This window comes from Cricetulus griseus, chromosome 3 (assembly GCF_003668045.3).
Source record: "Cricetulus griseus strain 17A/GY chromosome 3, alternate assembly CriGri-PICRH-1.0, whole genome shotgun sequence".
Taxonomy (NCBI): Eukaryota; Metazoa; Chordata; class Mammalia; order Rodentia; family Cricetidae; genus Cricetulus; species Cricetulus griseus.
In genome coordinates, this window is record NC_048596.1 from 282,510,903 (window position 1) to 282,525,038 (window position 14,136).

At 40.6% G+C, this 14,136-nt stretch overlaps 1 protein-coding gene across 1 annotated transcript in view; it reads right to left on the bottom strand.

The window, feature by feature from the left end:
• The window catches only part of Mfsd14b (major facilitator superfamily domain containing 14B), a 41,577-nt gene extending 27,456 nt beyond the window's left edge, over window positions 1-14,121 (bottom strand). The window contains exon 1 of the mRNA XM_027409614.2: window positions 13,691-14,121. Within this exon, the coding sequence (XP_027265415.1) occupies window positions 13,691-13,804 (114 nt within the window). The 5' untranslated portion in view covers window positions 13,805-14,121. The remainder of the gene's footprint in view (window positions 1-13,690) is intronic.
• Between the last annotated feature and the right edge of the window lie 15 nt (window positions 14,122-14,136).

Consider the following 14,136-nt stretch of genomic DNA (forward strand, 5'->3'; position numbering starts at 1 on the left):
CATAGCTGAAACATCAGGGTTATAAAGAAAATGAGTGGCTGGGATAGGGAAGCTCCTAAGCTGGATGGCCTTTAGGATGGGGGGATGAGAAGAGTTAGTACACCAGCTAGAAACGCATAACAGATACTTGTGATACTGAAAGAGTCTAGAGGCCAGTGTGGTGGTTTAAATAAGGATTGCCCCCATAGGCATATTTGAATGCTTAGTTATCAGGGAGAGGCACTATTTGAGGACTAGGAGGTGTGGCCTTAATGGACTAGGTGTGATCTTGTTAGAGGAAGTGTGTCACTGGAGGTGGGCTTTGAGGTTTCAAAAGTCCAAGCCAGGCCTAGTGGCTCTCTCTTCCTGCTGACTGCTCTCATGGTCCCTGCCATGATGATAATGGACTAACTTGCTGAAACAGTAAGTCAGCCCCAACTAAATGCTTCCTTTCATAAGAGTTGCTGTGGTCAGTTTCTCTTCACAGCAACACAACACTAAAGACAGCCAGCTTTGGTATGCTTAATAATAGGCACTACAGATAGCCAGTTGTCCCTCTGCCAATGATAAGAGAAATGGTTCCTTATGGTAGTGGGAAACTGAGCCAGCTTCACAAGTTTCTGAGGAATGCTGACTTTTGTCTAAGCACTAGAATTTGGGGGAATGGAGTTTCCTTTGGATCTGACAAGTATTCAACTAATATTAGTGGTATGAATTGGAATGTAGAGTATATCCTCTAGTTCTGAAACAACCTTCTTGGTTAATCAAATTTAACAGTGTTTTGGCCTAAAGAACAGCAATGAAGCTTAATCCCAGTAGGAGATAATTCTTAGAACTATCTGTATATTCACGCATTGACTGTAATTTTGATGCCACCTGGTCTCTTGGATAATGAGTATCCAGACAAAAATTTTTGCAAGAATAAAAAAATTCATTTCCTCTAAAAGACAATGAGCACCAAAGCGTCCTGAGGCCTTTGGTTTGTACCTTTAGTTTGCCATGTCCCAGGGTGGAACAGCTAACCTTTTCTATGGAATCGATAGATAAACCAGCTTTAGAAGCAGCATTTAAGAAAGGACCAGTGAAACTACAGTGTATATTAACGTCACCCACATAGTGGCATGGTCATCATGCAAGTGATATAAAAAAGTTCTAATTATATAGTTATTTTATTAACTCCAGGTTTATAGAAAAACACTGTGATGGCAACTCAATTATAAATTTGCCTAGATATAGTAATGTAAGTAACTTGACACTTCCTATAGTTCATTACCTTAATCCTGTCACACCACTGGTTTTGGATGGAGACCCAGTCAAGATGTTCACTAACAACTGTCCAGTACCACAGAACTCAAGGAACTTCTGAGAGAGTTTTGTTACAGTCTGAAAATGTTTGGCTTAAAGATCCTTCAAAAGGCCCTCAGCAAGAAGATGGGAGCAGGGGGAGATGACAATATCTTATCCAGCTCTTATATACAGCTTCAGTGGTGTATTTTCATTTTAACCAGGGATTCTGCTTAATGAGAAGACCATTAGAAAGCACATATGTGGATGCAATGCTGACGGAATATAAAAACAGACACACTGCAGTGCTGCACACCTATAATCCTAGCACTTGGGAAGCTGAGACAGCAGGATTTTAAGTTTGAGGCCAGCCTAGGCTATATATTGAGACCCTGTCTCAAACAACAAAAGCAAAACTCCAAACTTGCAGATACATAAAAGTCTATGTCTATCATGCTATTTTTAACACTTTGAAAAAAAAAAAAAACAAAAAAAAACCCTGGCTCGGAGCCACCTAAGGCCTGGGGGCTGTGCACTGGGGACTATGCACTGGGGACTGAGCACTGCAGATCCTATTCTGGAGGGGTCAAGCCCACCCGGAGACTGCCAGCTAGCGTACTAGTCCCTTTCACCACCCAAGGGATGAGATAAGCTTGGGCACTGCCTTCCGGTGGTTCAGAGCCACCTAGGCCTGGGACTGCACGCTGTGGATCCCATCCCAGCGGGGTCCAGCCCACCTAAAGACTGCCACTGTCCTAGTCCCCTTCTCTGCCCACTGGACGAGGAAGAGGAGAGCCATCAGAGCTCCTGCTTGGACCTGCTTGCACCCACCTGAGAGGAACCTCAGTACCCACCAGGAGAGGAAGAGACTCCTTCTGCACCCATTGGAAAAAGGGATGGGAAGAAGACAATATAAAAACACATTTGACAATAGAAAAATCACTATGACACCACCAGAGTATAGGGACTCTATACCAGCAAGACCTGAACATCCCAACACAGATGAAGCAAAGAGAATGACCTCAAAAACAACTTCATGAAAATGACAGAGGCACTCAAAAGAGGATATGAGAAAAATCCCTTTAAAAAATGGAAGAAAAAAGCAAACAAAAAATACAAGAAATCAAAAAATCTCCTAAATAGATCCAAGAAAAAAAAAATCAAACAGATGAAGGAAACAGTTCAAGACCTGAAAACTGGATTATAGAAAACACAAACTGAAGGAAAGGAAATAGAAAAGCTGGGTAAATGATCAGGAACTACAAATGCAAGCATAACCAACAGAATACAAGAGATGGAAGAGAGAATCTCAAGCATTGGAGATACACTGGGAGAAATAGATTCATCGACCAGAGAAAATCTTAAGTCCAACAAATCACTAACATGTCCCAGGAAATATGGGACACCATGAAAAGACCAAACCTAAGAATAATAGGCTTAGAAGAAGGTGAAGAAACCCACCTCAAAGATGCAGAAAACATATTCAACAAAATCATAGAAGAAAACTTTCCCAACCTAAAGAAAGAAATGCCAATGAAAGTACAAGAAGCCTACAGAACACCAAATAGAGTAGACTACAAAAAAAGGTCTCCTCGCCACATAATAATCAAACCCCCAAACATACGGAATAAAGAAAGAATATTAAGAGCAGTTAAGGAAAAAGGTCAAGTAACATATAAAGACAAACCTATCAGAACTACATCTGACTTCTCCATGGAAACACTGAAACCAGAAGGTCCTGAATAGATGTTCTACAAACACTGAGAGACCACGGATTCCAGCCCAGACTACAATACCCAGCAAAGCTTTCAATCACTATACGTGGAGTAAAAAGATATTTTATGACAAAACCAGATTTAAACAATATATATTCACTAATCCAGCCCTACAGAAGTTCTGGAAGGAAAACTCCATCCAAATGAAGTTAACTACAACCAGAAAAACATAGGCAATAGATAATCCCACTTTACCAATAGCCAAAAGAAAAAAGGGGAGGAAATCCACACACAATTCCACCACCACCACCACCAAATCCAAAACAAACAAAAATGAACACTCGATGGTTATTAATATTTCTCAATATCAATGGTCTTAACTCACCTATAAAAAGATACAGGCTAACAGAATAGATATGAAAACAGAATTCACCCTTCTGCTGCATACAAGAAACACACCTCAACTTAAGAGTACCTCAGAGTTAAGGGTTGGGAAAAAATTTTCCCAAATGGACCCAAGAAACAAGAGGGGATAGCAATACTAATATCTAATAAATTAGACTTTAAACTAAAATCAATCAAAAGAGATGAAGAAGGGCATTTCATATTCATCACAGGAGAAATCCATCAAGATAAAGTCTCAATTCTAAACATCTATGCCCCAAATACAAAGGACAAAGGCATCCACATTCATAAAAGAAACACTACCAAAACTCAAATCACATATAAAACCTTTCACACTTTTAGTGGGAGACTTCAACACCCCCCCCTTACACCACTAGACATGATCACCAGACAGAAACTTAACAAAGAAACAAAGGAACTAATAGAAGTTATGACCCAAGTGGGTTTAACAGACATCTATAGAACATTCCATCCAAACACAAAAGAATATACCTCTTTTCAGCATCACATGGAACCTTCTTTAAAATCGACCACATACTTGGTAACATAGCAAACCTCAACAGGTACAAAAAAATTGGAATAACCTCCTGTATCTTATCAGACCACCATGCTTTAAAGTTATACTACAACAACACGAATTGCAGAAGACCTACAAACTCATGGAAATTGAATAATACACAAATGCACCATTCCTGGGTCAAGGAAGAAATAAAACAAGAAATTAAAGACTTCCTAGAATTCAATGAGAATGAGGACACAACATACCCAAACTTATGGGACACTTTGAAAGAAGCACTAAGAGGAAAGTTCTAACACTTAAGTGCCCACATGAAGAAACTGGAGAATAGTCACGCTAGAGAACTGACAGCACAACTGAAAGATCTAGAACAGAAAGAAGCAAACTCACCCTGGAGGAGTAGACGCCAGGAAATAATCAAATTGAGGGCTGAAAAAAATGAATTAGAAACAAAGAAAGCAACACAAAGAATCAAGGAAACAAAGAGTTGGTTTTTCGAGAAAATCAAGAAGATAGACAAACCTTTATCCAAACTTACCAAATTGCAGAGAATGAACATGCAAATTAACAAAATCAGAAATGAAAGGGGGGACGTAACAACAGACACGGAGGAAATCCAAAGAATGTTCAGGTCATACTTTGAAAACCTGTATGCCTCAAAATTCGAAAATCTTAAGGAAATGGACAATATTCTGGTTAGATATCACTTACCAAAATTAAATCAAGAGCAGATAAGCAATTTAAACAGATCTATAACCCCTAATGAAATAGAAGCAGTCATCAAAAGTCTCCCAACCAAAAAAAGCCCAGGGCCAGATGGCTTCAGTGCAAAATTCTACCAGAAATTCAAACAACAGCTAATACCAGAGATCTACAAGAATGACCCCCAACTAACAATCTAAGCAATAATGGAGAAGCTACCTTAAATGACCTCCCCTGATAATGACATTGATGACTACCTTATATGTCATCCTAGAGCCTTCATCCAGTAGCTGATGGAAGCAGAAGCAGATACCCACAGCTAAACACTGAGCTAAACTCCTGGAATCCAGTTACAGAGAGGGAGGAGTGATGAGCAAAGGGGTCAAGACCAGGCTGTAGAAACCCACAGAAACAGCTGACCTGAACAAGGGGTTGCTCATGGATCCCAGACTGATAGCTGGGAAACCAGCATAAGACTATTCCACACCCCCTGAAGGAGAATGTCAGTTTGGACGTCTGGGCAACCTATGGGGCCACTGGTAGTGAATCAGTATTTATCCTAGGACACTAGTGGACTTTGAAAGCCCATTCCACATACTCTCTCAGTCTAGACACACGGGAGGGCCTAGGCCCTGCTCCAAATGATATGACAGACTTTGAAGATCCCCCATCATGGATGCCTCACCCTCATTTTCATGGAGTTGGGATACAGGGTCAGTGGGGGTAGCGGGGGAGGGAAGAGGGGGAGGGAGAGGGAACTGGGATGACATGTAAAAGAAGCTTGTTTCTAATTTAAATTTAAAAAATACAAAAAAGAAAAAACCTAACTTATTTACTACCATTGTATATCAAAATATTATTAATTGGAAATTATTTTAACAAATATCTCTCCTAAAATGTAAGCATGTACTTTGTATTTTTAATATCTATTAATTTTTTGAGAATTTTATTCATGCTTCAGTGTATTTTGATTATATACACCACCCTCTTTCCAGATCCACCCTAAACTCCAATACCCTTTCCAACTCTTGTGTTCTTCATTTTTATTTTTATGGTTTTTTTTTCCTTTGTGTGTGGGGAGTTATTCAGCATGTGCTTCCACATCACAGTTCATCATCAAAGGAAGGTAATACAGGAACTCAAGCAGGTCAGGAACCTGGAGGCAAGAGCTGATGTAGAGGCCATTAAGGAGTGCTGCTTACTGGCTTTCCCCTCATGGCTTGCTTAGCCTGCTTTCCTATAGAACCCAGGACTTCCAGCTCAGGGATGGCACCACCCACAATGCACTGGGACCTCCCCTATCAATCACTAATTAAGAATGCTCTTCAGGCCTTCTCACAGTCTAATCTTACAGAGGCATTTTGTAATCTGAGGCTCTCTCCTCTCTAATAACTCTAGCTTGTGTCAGCTGATATAAAACTAGCCAGTACAATTGACCCCTTGTCAACTTGACACACAAACACATCACTTTTCAATTAAAACTGTTCCTTTCTTATTTATCCCCATGACGGCAAATTAATATTAATATCACAATGCACAACATAAATAATTTTACATTTCCACAGTCCTTATAAGTATCACTTGGGTGACTACTAAGTTCAGCTACCAGCACAAGGTACAACTTTGGCCATGTCATGTCTAGAACACAGCTTCTCTCTGGTGACTCTCAGGAAACACTTTCCAAAAGATTTCACCTCAATGATGCTTTTTTTTTTTTTTTCCCCCAAGACAAGGTTGCTCTGTATATCCCTGGCTGTCCTGGAACTCACTCTGTAGACAGGCTGACCTTGAACTCACAAGTATCCACCAGCCTAAGCCTCTGCATTTACCACCATAGCCTTGTTGTTTTCTTCTGTGCTCTCACCTTCTTGTGACTACAAGACATCTTTTCTTTCCACGTGGTGGTCTTGAACTAAAAATGTTTAAGGTCACAAGCCTGTGTTATTTCCCTTAACTTCTGCTGGTCAGAACAAGTTGCTGAGCCAACCTCTATCTAGGGAAGTAGAAATACAGACTTCCACAATTTAATTTTTTATTTTAGTTACACTGGAGATTGAAACAAAAGTCTCATTCCAGGTTAAGCATTTGCTCTGCCACTGTGTTACATACATCTCCAGCCTTAGACTTCCTTTTGATGGAATCAGCCACAAGGACATATTGTAAAAAAAAGGTCCATGGATGACAGTAATTTGTAGGTTATTTTTTTAAGCTCTTCAGTGGAGTATAGATTGAGTATGGAAATATCAATGAGTGAATGTTTAAGAAAGATTTGAAAGAAAAGAAGGGGGAGGAGACAGCTGGCTTAGAGACACTGCCCTAGATCAGGCTCAGATGATATAATTGGCTAATTAGCTCCAGGGAAAATGAGAGTCCACTTTGTTTTGGGTATGGCATCTGGTAGACTGACCACAGTCCAGTGGTTGGCTTCATGCTAGTGATCATATTTGTAGCACATCTCTTTTTTGAAGAAGGACAAAAAGGACCATACTATTACTGAGGATAGGTCCTCAGTCTGCTGGAGGGCTCAGGCTAGTGGGCAGGCCTCTAGCATGGAGCCAATGCTGCTGCAGCTTGCACTGCTTGCCATTCTGGGGGAAGGTGAGCATGGCTCTGTGGACTGCTGGTAGCCTGCACGTGCAAGGGTCTTGCCAGGTGAGTTGGAGGGGCAGCCCGGTGCTGAAGGCAGGAGGTGTGCAGTGATCTTGACCTTTTGAGGATCCTTCCTCCAATCGCCCTGCCCAGCCACAAGATCACCCTGTAGGTGGGCAATAACAGCATATCTGAGAGGCGTTTCAGTGACAGTCCAGTATTTATGGGGCTTCAGAAACCTGGAACCTTGAACCAGACCAATGGCTCAGGGTTAGGGTTAGAATTAGGTATGTAAAGGTGTTGGGGAAAAAGTATACTGTGTGACACATAGCAGTTTACAGTGCCACTCTGATGAATAAATGTGTGATAGGGTGGTAAGGGAGATGGCAGCATGGCTCTTGTGCAGTGGAGGGGGTAGAACTAAGACTCAGAGAGAGTGACAGATGTAGGGCTGGCAGGGTAGTGTTCAACATGTTGGAGATCACAAAGGTTCTGCCTCCAAAATGTACTGCACATCCATACAATTGGTTTGGCTCTGAGCAGTGGAGGATGTCTGACATGGAAACTGATTCATTTTCTGAGTTGGGCCTCCTTGAAAGACCTTCATAGTGGTTCATGCTGCTGACACATGCCATATTGATGCCCATGGTCTGTGTTGCTGCCAGAAGCCATGTGGATGTCCTTCCCCACTCTCCTTCTAGAAGCCATCAACTATGAAGAAATACACTTCAGCATCTTTATCACAACTTTTTCAATGGCTTCCTGTCTAGACTATGCATCCCCCCACACACATTTTAGGATTGAATCAGGTCTTCTGGTAAGATAGGCTGGCACATCCACAGCACACCAACCCAGACACATCAAATGAATCTCTTTTCTTTATTCTACATTAATATTTGTATCTTTCATTGACCTATGGTCAAGATTATTTATTTATGCCATATATTTCATGTCTAACAATTCAACTAATGCATATGGCCTCTACAATGCGTACATTTTAAGTAGATTAGGTTGCAAAACTGCTGACATTCCTTGGCTTTGTCCCAAATTGAAGCACTTTGTTGGCAAAGTCATCAAAGTTTTGAACTTTGGGTTTCCAACAAAAAGAAGGAAGAAAGGGCATTTAGGGGGTCAGAAGAAAGGGGTCAAAAGAATCTCCCGACTGTGGTATAGTACTGCTATTGTCCTTCTGACATTAAAAAATATGTAAGTGTATTCTAACATAAACTAGGTATTCCACAGTTAGAGAGAAATGCCACAAGATTCACAGAAATGAAAGAAAGAAAAGAAATTTTACTGGTTATCTGTCCAAATTAATTATCTTTTCTACAAACATTTTCTCTGTATTGTATTAGGTTAGATGTATACACTATGTTTTCATTAAATACTTGTAATCATCACAACTTTTAAAACCAACCATTTACCACCAACCAAAAACTTAAGCAAACCATATCAAGAATTACTTTTGGCAATACTCCCTCTCTGCCAACTTTCATTACCAGTAAAAATAGTCACCTGCAAATGACTAACCCAACACCTATTTGTTGAGCTCAACTAGTACTAGCTAGATACAGGGGGACAAAGGTACACACAGAAAGAAATTATTCAAGCTCTTACTTCCTGGAAGGTAAAGTTAACAAGCAAATATACTCACTGAAGTACAAGAAATATAGGCTAGAGACAGTGTTAACAAAAGGCACTGAACAAAATCCAGGCAAAAGAGACAGACCTGGCCCTAAACAAAACACATAATATATGCAATTATCTTACCTTTTTGAGATGGAAGCAATTACCTACATTTTACAAATGAGAAAACTCAGGTGTAAACAATGAATGAGCTGGCACTAAATGAAGATGTGTGTGTTCCTATCAGTTACAGTATGCTGCTTTCCTTATACAGCTTGATTATCTACAAATACATTCAGCATACACAGTAGCAGGTAGCCTGCACCCCAGAACCTGAGTAAGAACTGTCAGGAATCAACATTAGCCAGCTTCTCAAGTAAAGAAAAATTCAGATCTTCACTTACCATTCACCCTTGTTTCTTACACTAAGAAATCTGAACTGGCTACTGTGAAAATGGGCAAAAGATCAGCCCCCCAACAATGCTTTTATACGTTTCTCAATATAACCAGAAAAGTTCAGAAGATGTGGGGCATTGACTTTTCTCAATCTTATCTGTCTTTTGGGAAAAGACTGTACTTCCACCCATTATCCCCAACTTAAGATCAAAGTACACAGCAAATACCAATCCCTACCAGCATGGAAGACAAGAGAGATGCTGTCATTTTTGTAGCATGTGTCAACAGCTATTTGTCCTCCATGCCACAGCCTGCTTTCTTTCTTTACAGGGTGCCCAACACTAAAGGACACACTGCATAGCCACTTCAATTAGAGAATGAATTATATGCATTTTATGAGATAAGAGATTATTCTTTTATAAAGGGGGTAGGAGGGTACAAATGTGTTGTTAATACTAGATAAAATGTTATAGTCCCTTGAAGTAGCCTGTATTAATGTAAGGAATGGAAAAACAGTCCTCAGAACTCTGAATTTTATTTGATTGCCAGTTTTGTAATATAAAATAAAAAATTAACTATAGAAAATAAAGTTCTATAAATCTATTCTAAGCTAGTTGCCTATAGCTAATATTGTATTTAATATATAGCCAACCTTCCATAACTTGTAAGTTCCATATCCATTTGCAGACTCAACTAATTATGAATTGAAAATATTAAGAAAAATCAGAAATTTTTTCTCATCATTATTCCCTAAATAATGAGATACAGCAATTATTTATACAGCATTAATATTGTATTAAGCATTATAGTAATCCAGAGATGGTATATAGACACTTCAAGCCTGATGAACTGTTACACAATTGTAAAAAAAAAAGGGGGGGGTAAAATCAAATAATTACTGACAATAAATCATAAATAATTTTATTTTAAAACCAATCTTTGATATATATATATATATGGTGAAAGATTTAATACAAGACAGATATGCTTTACTTTTACTTAAAGAATAAAATATTGCCTGAATATGATATTCCATTATGCAGAGTTGATTTATATATTGACTTTATAATTGTCAATGCTGAGGCTGAAGAACATAAACTCAGGTCTGCATGCTTGGGCAGCAAACACTCTTTCCTACTGAGCCACCTTAAGAAGCAATTGTCACCAGAATATTACTGATTTTCTGAATCTCCTCAACAGTGCTCTTTACTGAAATCCAAGTATTGGTTTCTTGGAGTCCACTCTATGAACATTTTGAAATATTACACAAAACAGTATACTTTCTTTGAAATAAATCATTACTTGTTATCAGATGCCCCACAATAAATGACTGCAAAACAAACTGGGGAAATGGCTTGAGCTGTGAAGAGCACTGATGCTCTTCCAGAAGATCCCAATCTGATGATGCACAACCATCTATGTCTCCAGCTCCAAAGGGATCCAATGCCTTCTTCTACCTCTGCATGCACCAGGCCCTCTTTTAGTACATACATACATGTATGTATGTATGCAAGCAAAACACTCACATATATAAAATAATCTAAATAAAATCAAATGACTGCAAAACAACTTCCTCTACTTGGCTATAAAAGTTACATAAAAGTCTATATTCAATAATAAAAATAGTTTTGATAAAGCACCTCAAATTGTGTGGGAGTTTCGAGCAAGAAAAGGATAAAAAGAATATTAAAATGTGAGCTTAAATGACCTCTCTTTTAGACAAAGGATCTCATCGATTTTTCAGATATCTTATTGACAATGTTTTTCAAGTTCACATATCTTTCTGCCAAATGAGAGAAAAAAGCTGTTGGTGGAAAAAGAGTTCTGTGCCAGGGTCCAGACCAGGCTGGTGAAACCCACAGAAACAGCTGACCTGTACAATGGGGAACTCTTGGGCCCCAGACTGATAGCTGGGAAACCAGCATGGGACTGATCCAGACTCCAGGAATGTGGGTTTCAGTGAGAAGACCTGGAAAACCTATGGGACATCATTGTAGTAGTTCAGTACCTATTCCTAGCATAGGTGTGGACTTCGGGAGCCCATTCCACACAGACGAATACTCCTTGAGCCAAGATGGGGGTGAGGAGGCACGACTAGGCTCTATTCCAAAGGATATGATAGACTCTGATGACCCCCTATGGAAGGCCTTGCCCTCCCTGGGGAGCAGTAAGGATATGTGATAGGTAGGGTATTAGTTGGGGAAGGGGTTGATAGGGGAGGAGGGGAGGGAGTGGGAACAGGGATTGGCATGTAAAACAATCTTGTTTCTAATTCAAATATGAAAAAAAAAAGAGTTCTGTGCCCAGGCAGTCTTTCCTATGATTAGTAGTAATACCATAGAATCCAAAAGTATGAGTATACAGGAGCGAAAGAAAAAGAAAATTACTAGGGCCCTGCACATGCTAGTCATCTCATTTACTATAGGGAAAAACAAACAAACAAACAAACAAAACCAAAAGGAAAAAAAAAAGAAAAAGAAAAAGAAAAAGACAGTATTCTCATCAATCAACAGACTTTATCCAGAGACGAGGAGAGATCAGGAGGAATTTACCTTTGCTCAAAATAGGATAAGCATTAGGACCCAAAAAAGGTTAAGAGGGAACAGAGTAAATATCCTACAAAAGATCCTGGCTGGCACTCAAGTGCACACAAATAAACATGCACATACCAATATACTATAAACTTAAAAAAAATTACACATAAGAAATACCAAGAATATGCCAAACATTTACTCAGGCCTTATCAGGTACTAGGTCACAGTAACTCTCACAACCTATGAGGTACACACTATTAGGTACACACTACAGGTTATGTAACTCAACCAAAGTAACTTGGCAACAAAGTTGGAAACTGGAATTCCAAGCATGGTCACCTATAAGATGCTTCCCCTTGGCAGTTTACTTCCTATTCCATATTCCAATGGGCTACAGGATATCAACTGGAGACAGGATTGGGAAATGTCACTACCAATCATATTAACATGCTAATTCTCACTAACCAGCAATGTGGAGGAGGGCACACTGAGTCTCAAGCAACAGGGGCAGAAAGTGCTGAGGAACTGAATCCTAGAGATACAAAGGAGAGAACAAGAAGCTAAAATTTGTAGACATAGATGCAACCTTGTAAATCTGGGAAGAGATGAAGAGGACACTTCTTAGCCTACTGGCTTGGCCACTAGTTAGTAATTACTATCAATCCACTGGTGGAGAACAAAAAGGGGAACTGGTGATTTAGTTTCATTTAAAGGGTAGGAAGATGTATTACTTACTTAATGAGAAATACCAATTTTATACAGCTCACTCCACCGGGTAAGCTTTCCACATTAGAAAGGCTTTAGATGTGAGAAAAAAAAAAAAAAAGATCCCTCCATTCTTCTTAAATACACTCTTATTTGCACACTAGGCACTGAGTGGCAACACTCTGTAGAATTAGCCTAGAAACCAGTTCTAGTCTAGGTCTAACACATCAACGAAATGAATCACAAGACTGCAGACAAAACGAAACTCTAAGACCTGTACCTTGCAGACTTGTAAACCCTTACTAAGTAATAAACAGTTGTCCTTTACCTCCATATTTTTCCACGTTTCAATAATGCCCTAAAATTTCATTCCTCATACTGCTCCTAATTCTCCACCCTCCCAACTCTACCAAAGGTGAATTCACATAAACCGAATATTTACTTGTCACCACTTAGTATTCTTTCACAGAAATTAAATGTGCAAGCTTAAACATTAAAAATTGACAAAATTGACTGCATATATCGTTCTTGAAATTCCTATTTCTCATTGCACAAACTTTCCTATGGTAGCGAGAGTTTGAACTCAGTTCGCTGCAACTCATTTTTATGTTTTAGGCCCTAAATATATCCTTTCCCCAAAATCTCTTTTTATACTTAGGACTAAAGAAATGACATTTCTCTGTTTATTTTCCCACCATAGAATGTCAAGGTGACACTGATCTAGGCCTGTCCTGTGAATCCATGCAAACGAAAATAAGCTTTCCCATGTTGCTGTCAAAGTCATCTCCACATAAGTATCCCTAGAGGAGATTAGGCTGAACTTACTCCTTCAGTTGCAGATACCATCAGCTTACTCTCAGTAGACCACACTCTGTTCTGCAGCCCAGAAGAGGAAGGTTGAGAAAGGCGCCTCCCACGTCTACCTCCAGCATCCCTGTAGGCTACTGGGGAGACTGAGCCAAATAATGTTTCTAAAGACCTCCCGATCCATTTGTCCAAATTGCTTGGGACAAAATCTGCGCCCAGAAGATTCTGTCAAGTGACACAGAACGGAGAGCTCTTGAGATATTAAAATTACTTACGTTTCCTGTCCCATGTCTGGTGGCTTTTGAATCAATACCAAACTCTCCCAGAGCTTCTAGGGAAGTTACTAGGAGAGCTAGCTTTTCAATGAACCTGGGTTCTCCTCGAAAAGGCCGAAATTCCTGAGCCCCCGCCCGAGCCCAAGCAAAACTTACCCAGCTGCCGCTGGCGGCCTGAGCGCCTCCGCGCTTCTCAGGCATGGCTGACGCCTTGGGTGAGGCCACCGCCTTCCACCCCGGCTCCTCCGGAGACTCCCCGTCCGTGCTCATGCCGCTGTCATGTCCGAGCAGGTTGGGGTCGCTCCAAGACAATGGTGACGCCGCAACGGCGGCGGCTGCGGCGGCGCCCGCGTCTTCATGGGCTCCGCGGTCTGCGGCGGCCTGACACTCAGGCGGCGGCGCCAGTGGCCACGCCGAGCCTGCAGCTGTGCAGGAAGCGAACAGGACCCGTAACTATGCGATCGTGGTCCGTGAACACAGATCCCCGACACCGGCAGCTCCGGATCAGTCTGGGGACTGCGACCGCCCAAAGCACTAAGCTAAGGCGGCTCCCGCCTAGAACGCCCACCCCTCCCAAGTAGCGCAACCAAGCTCCGCCCCGT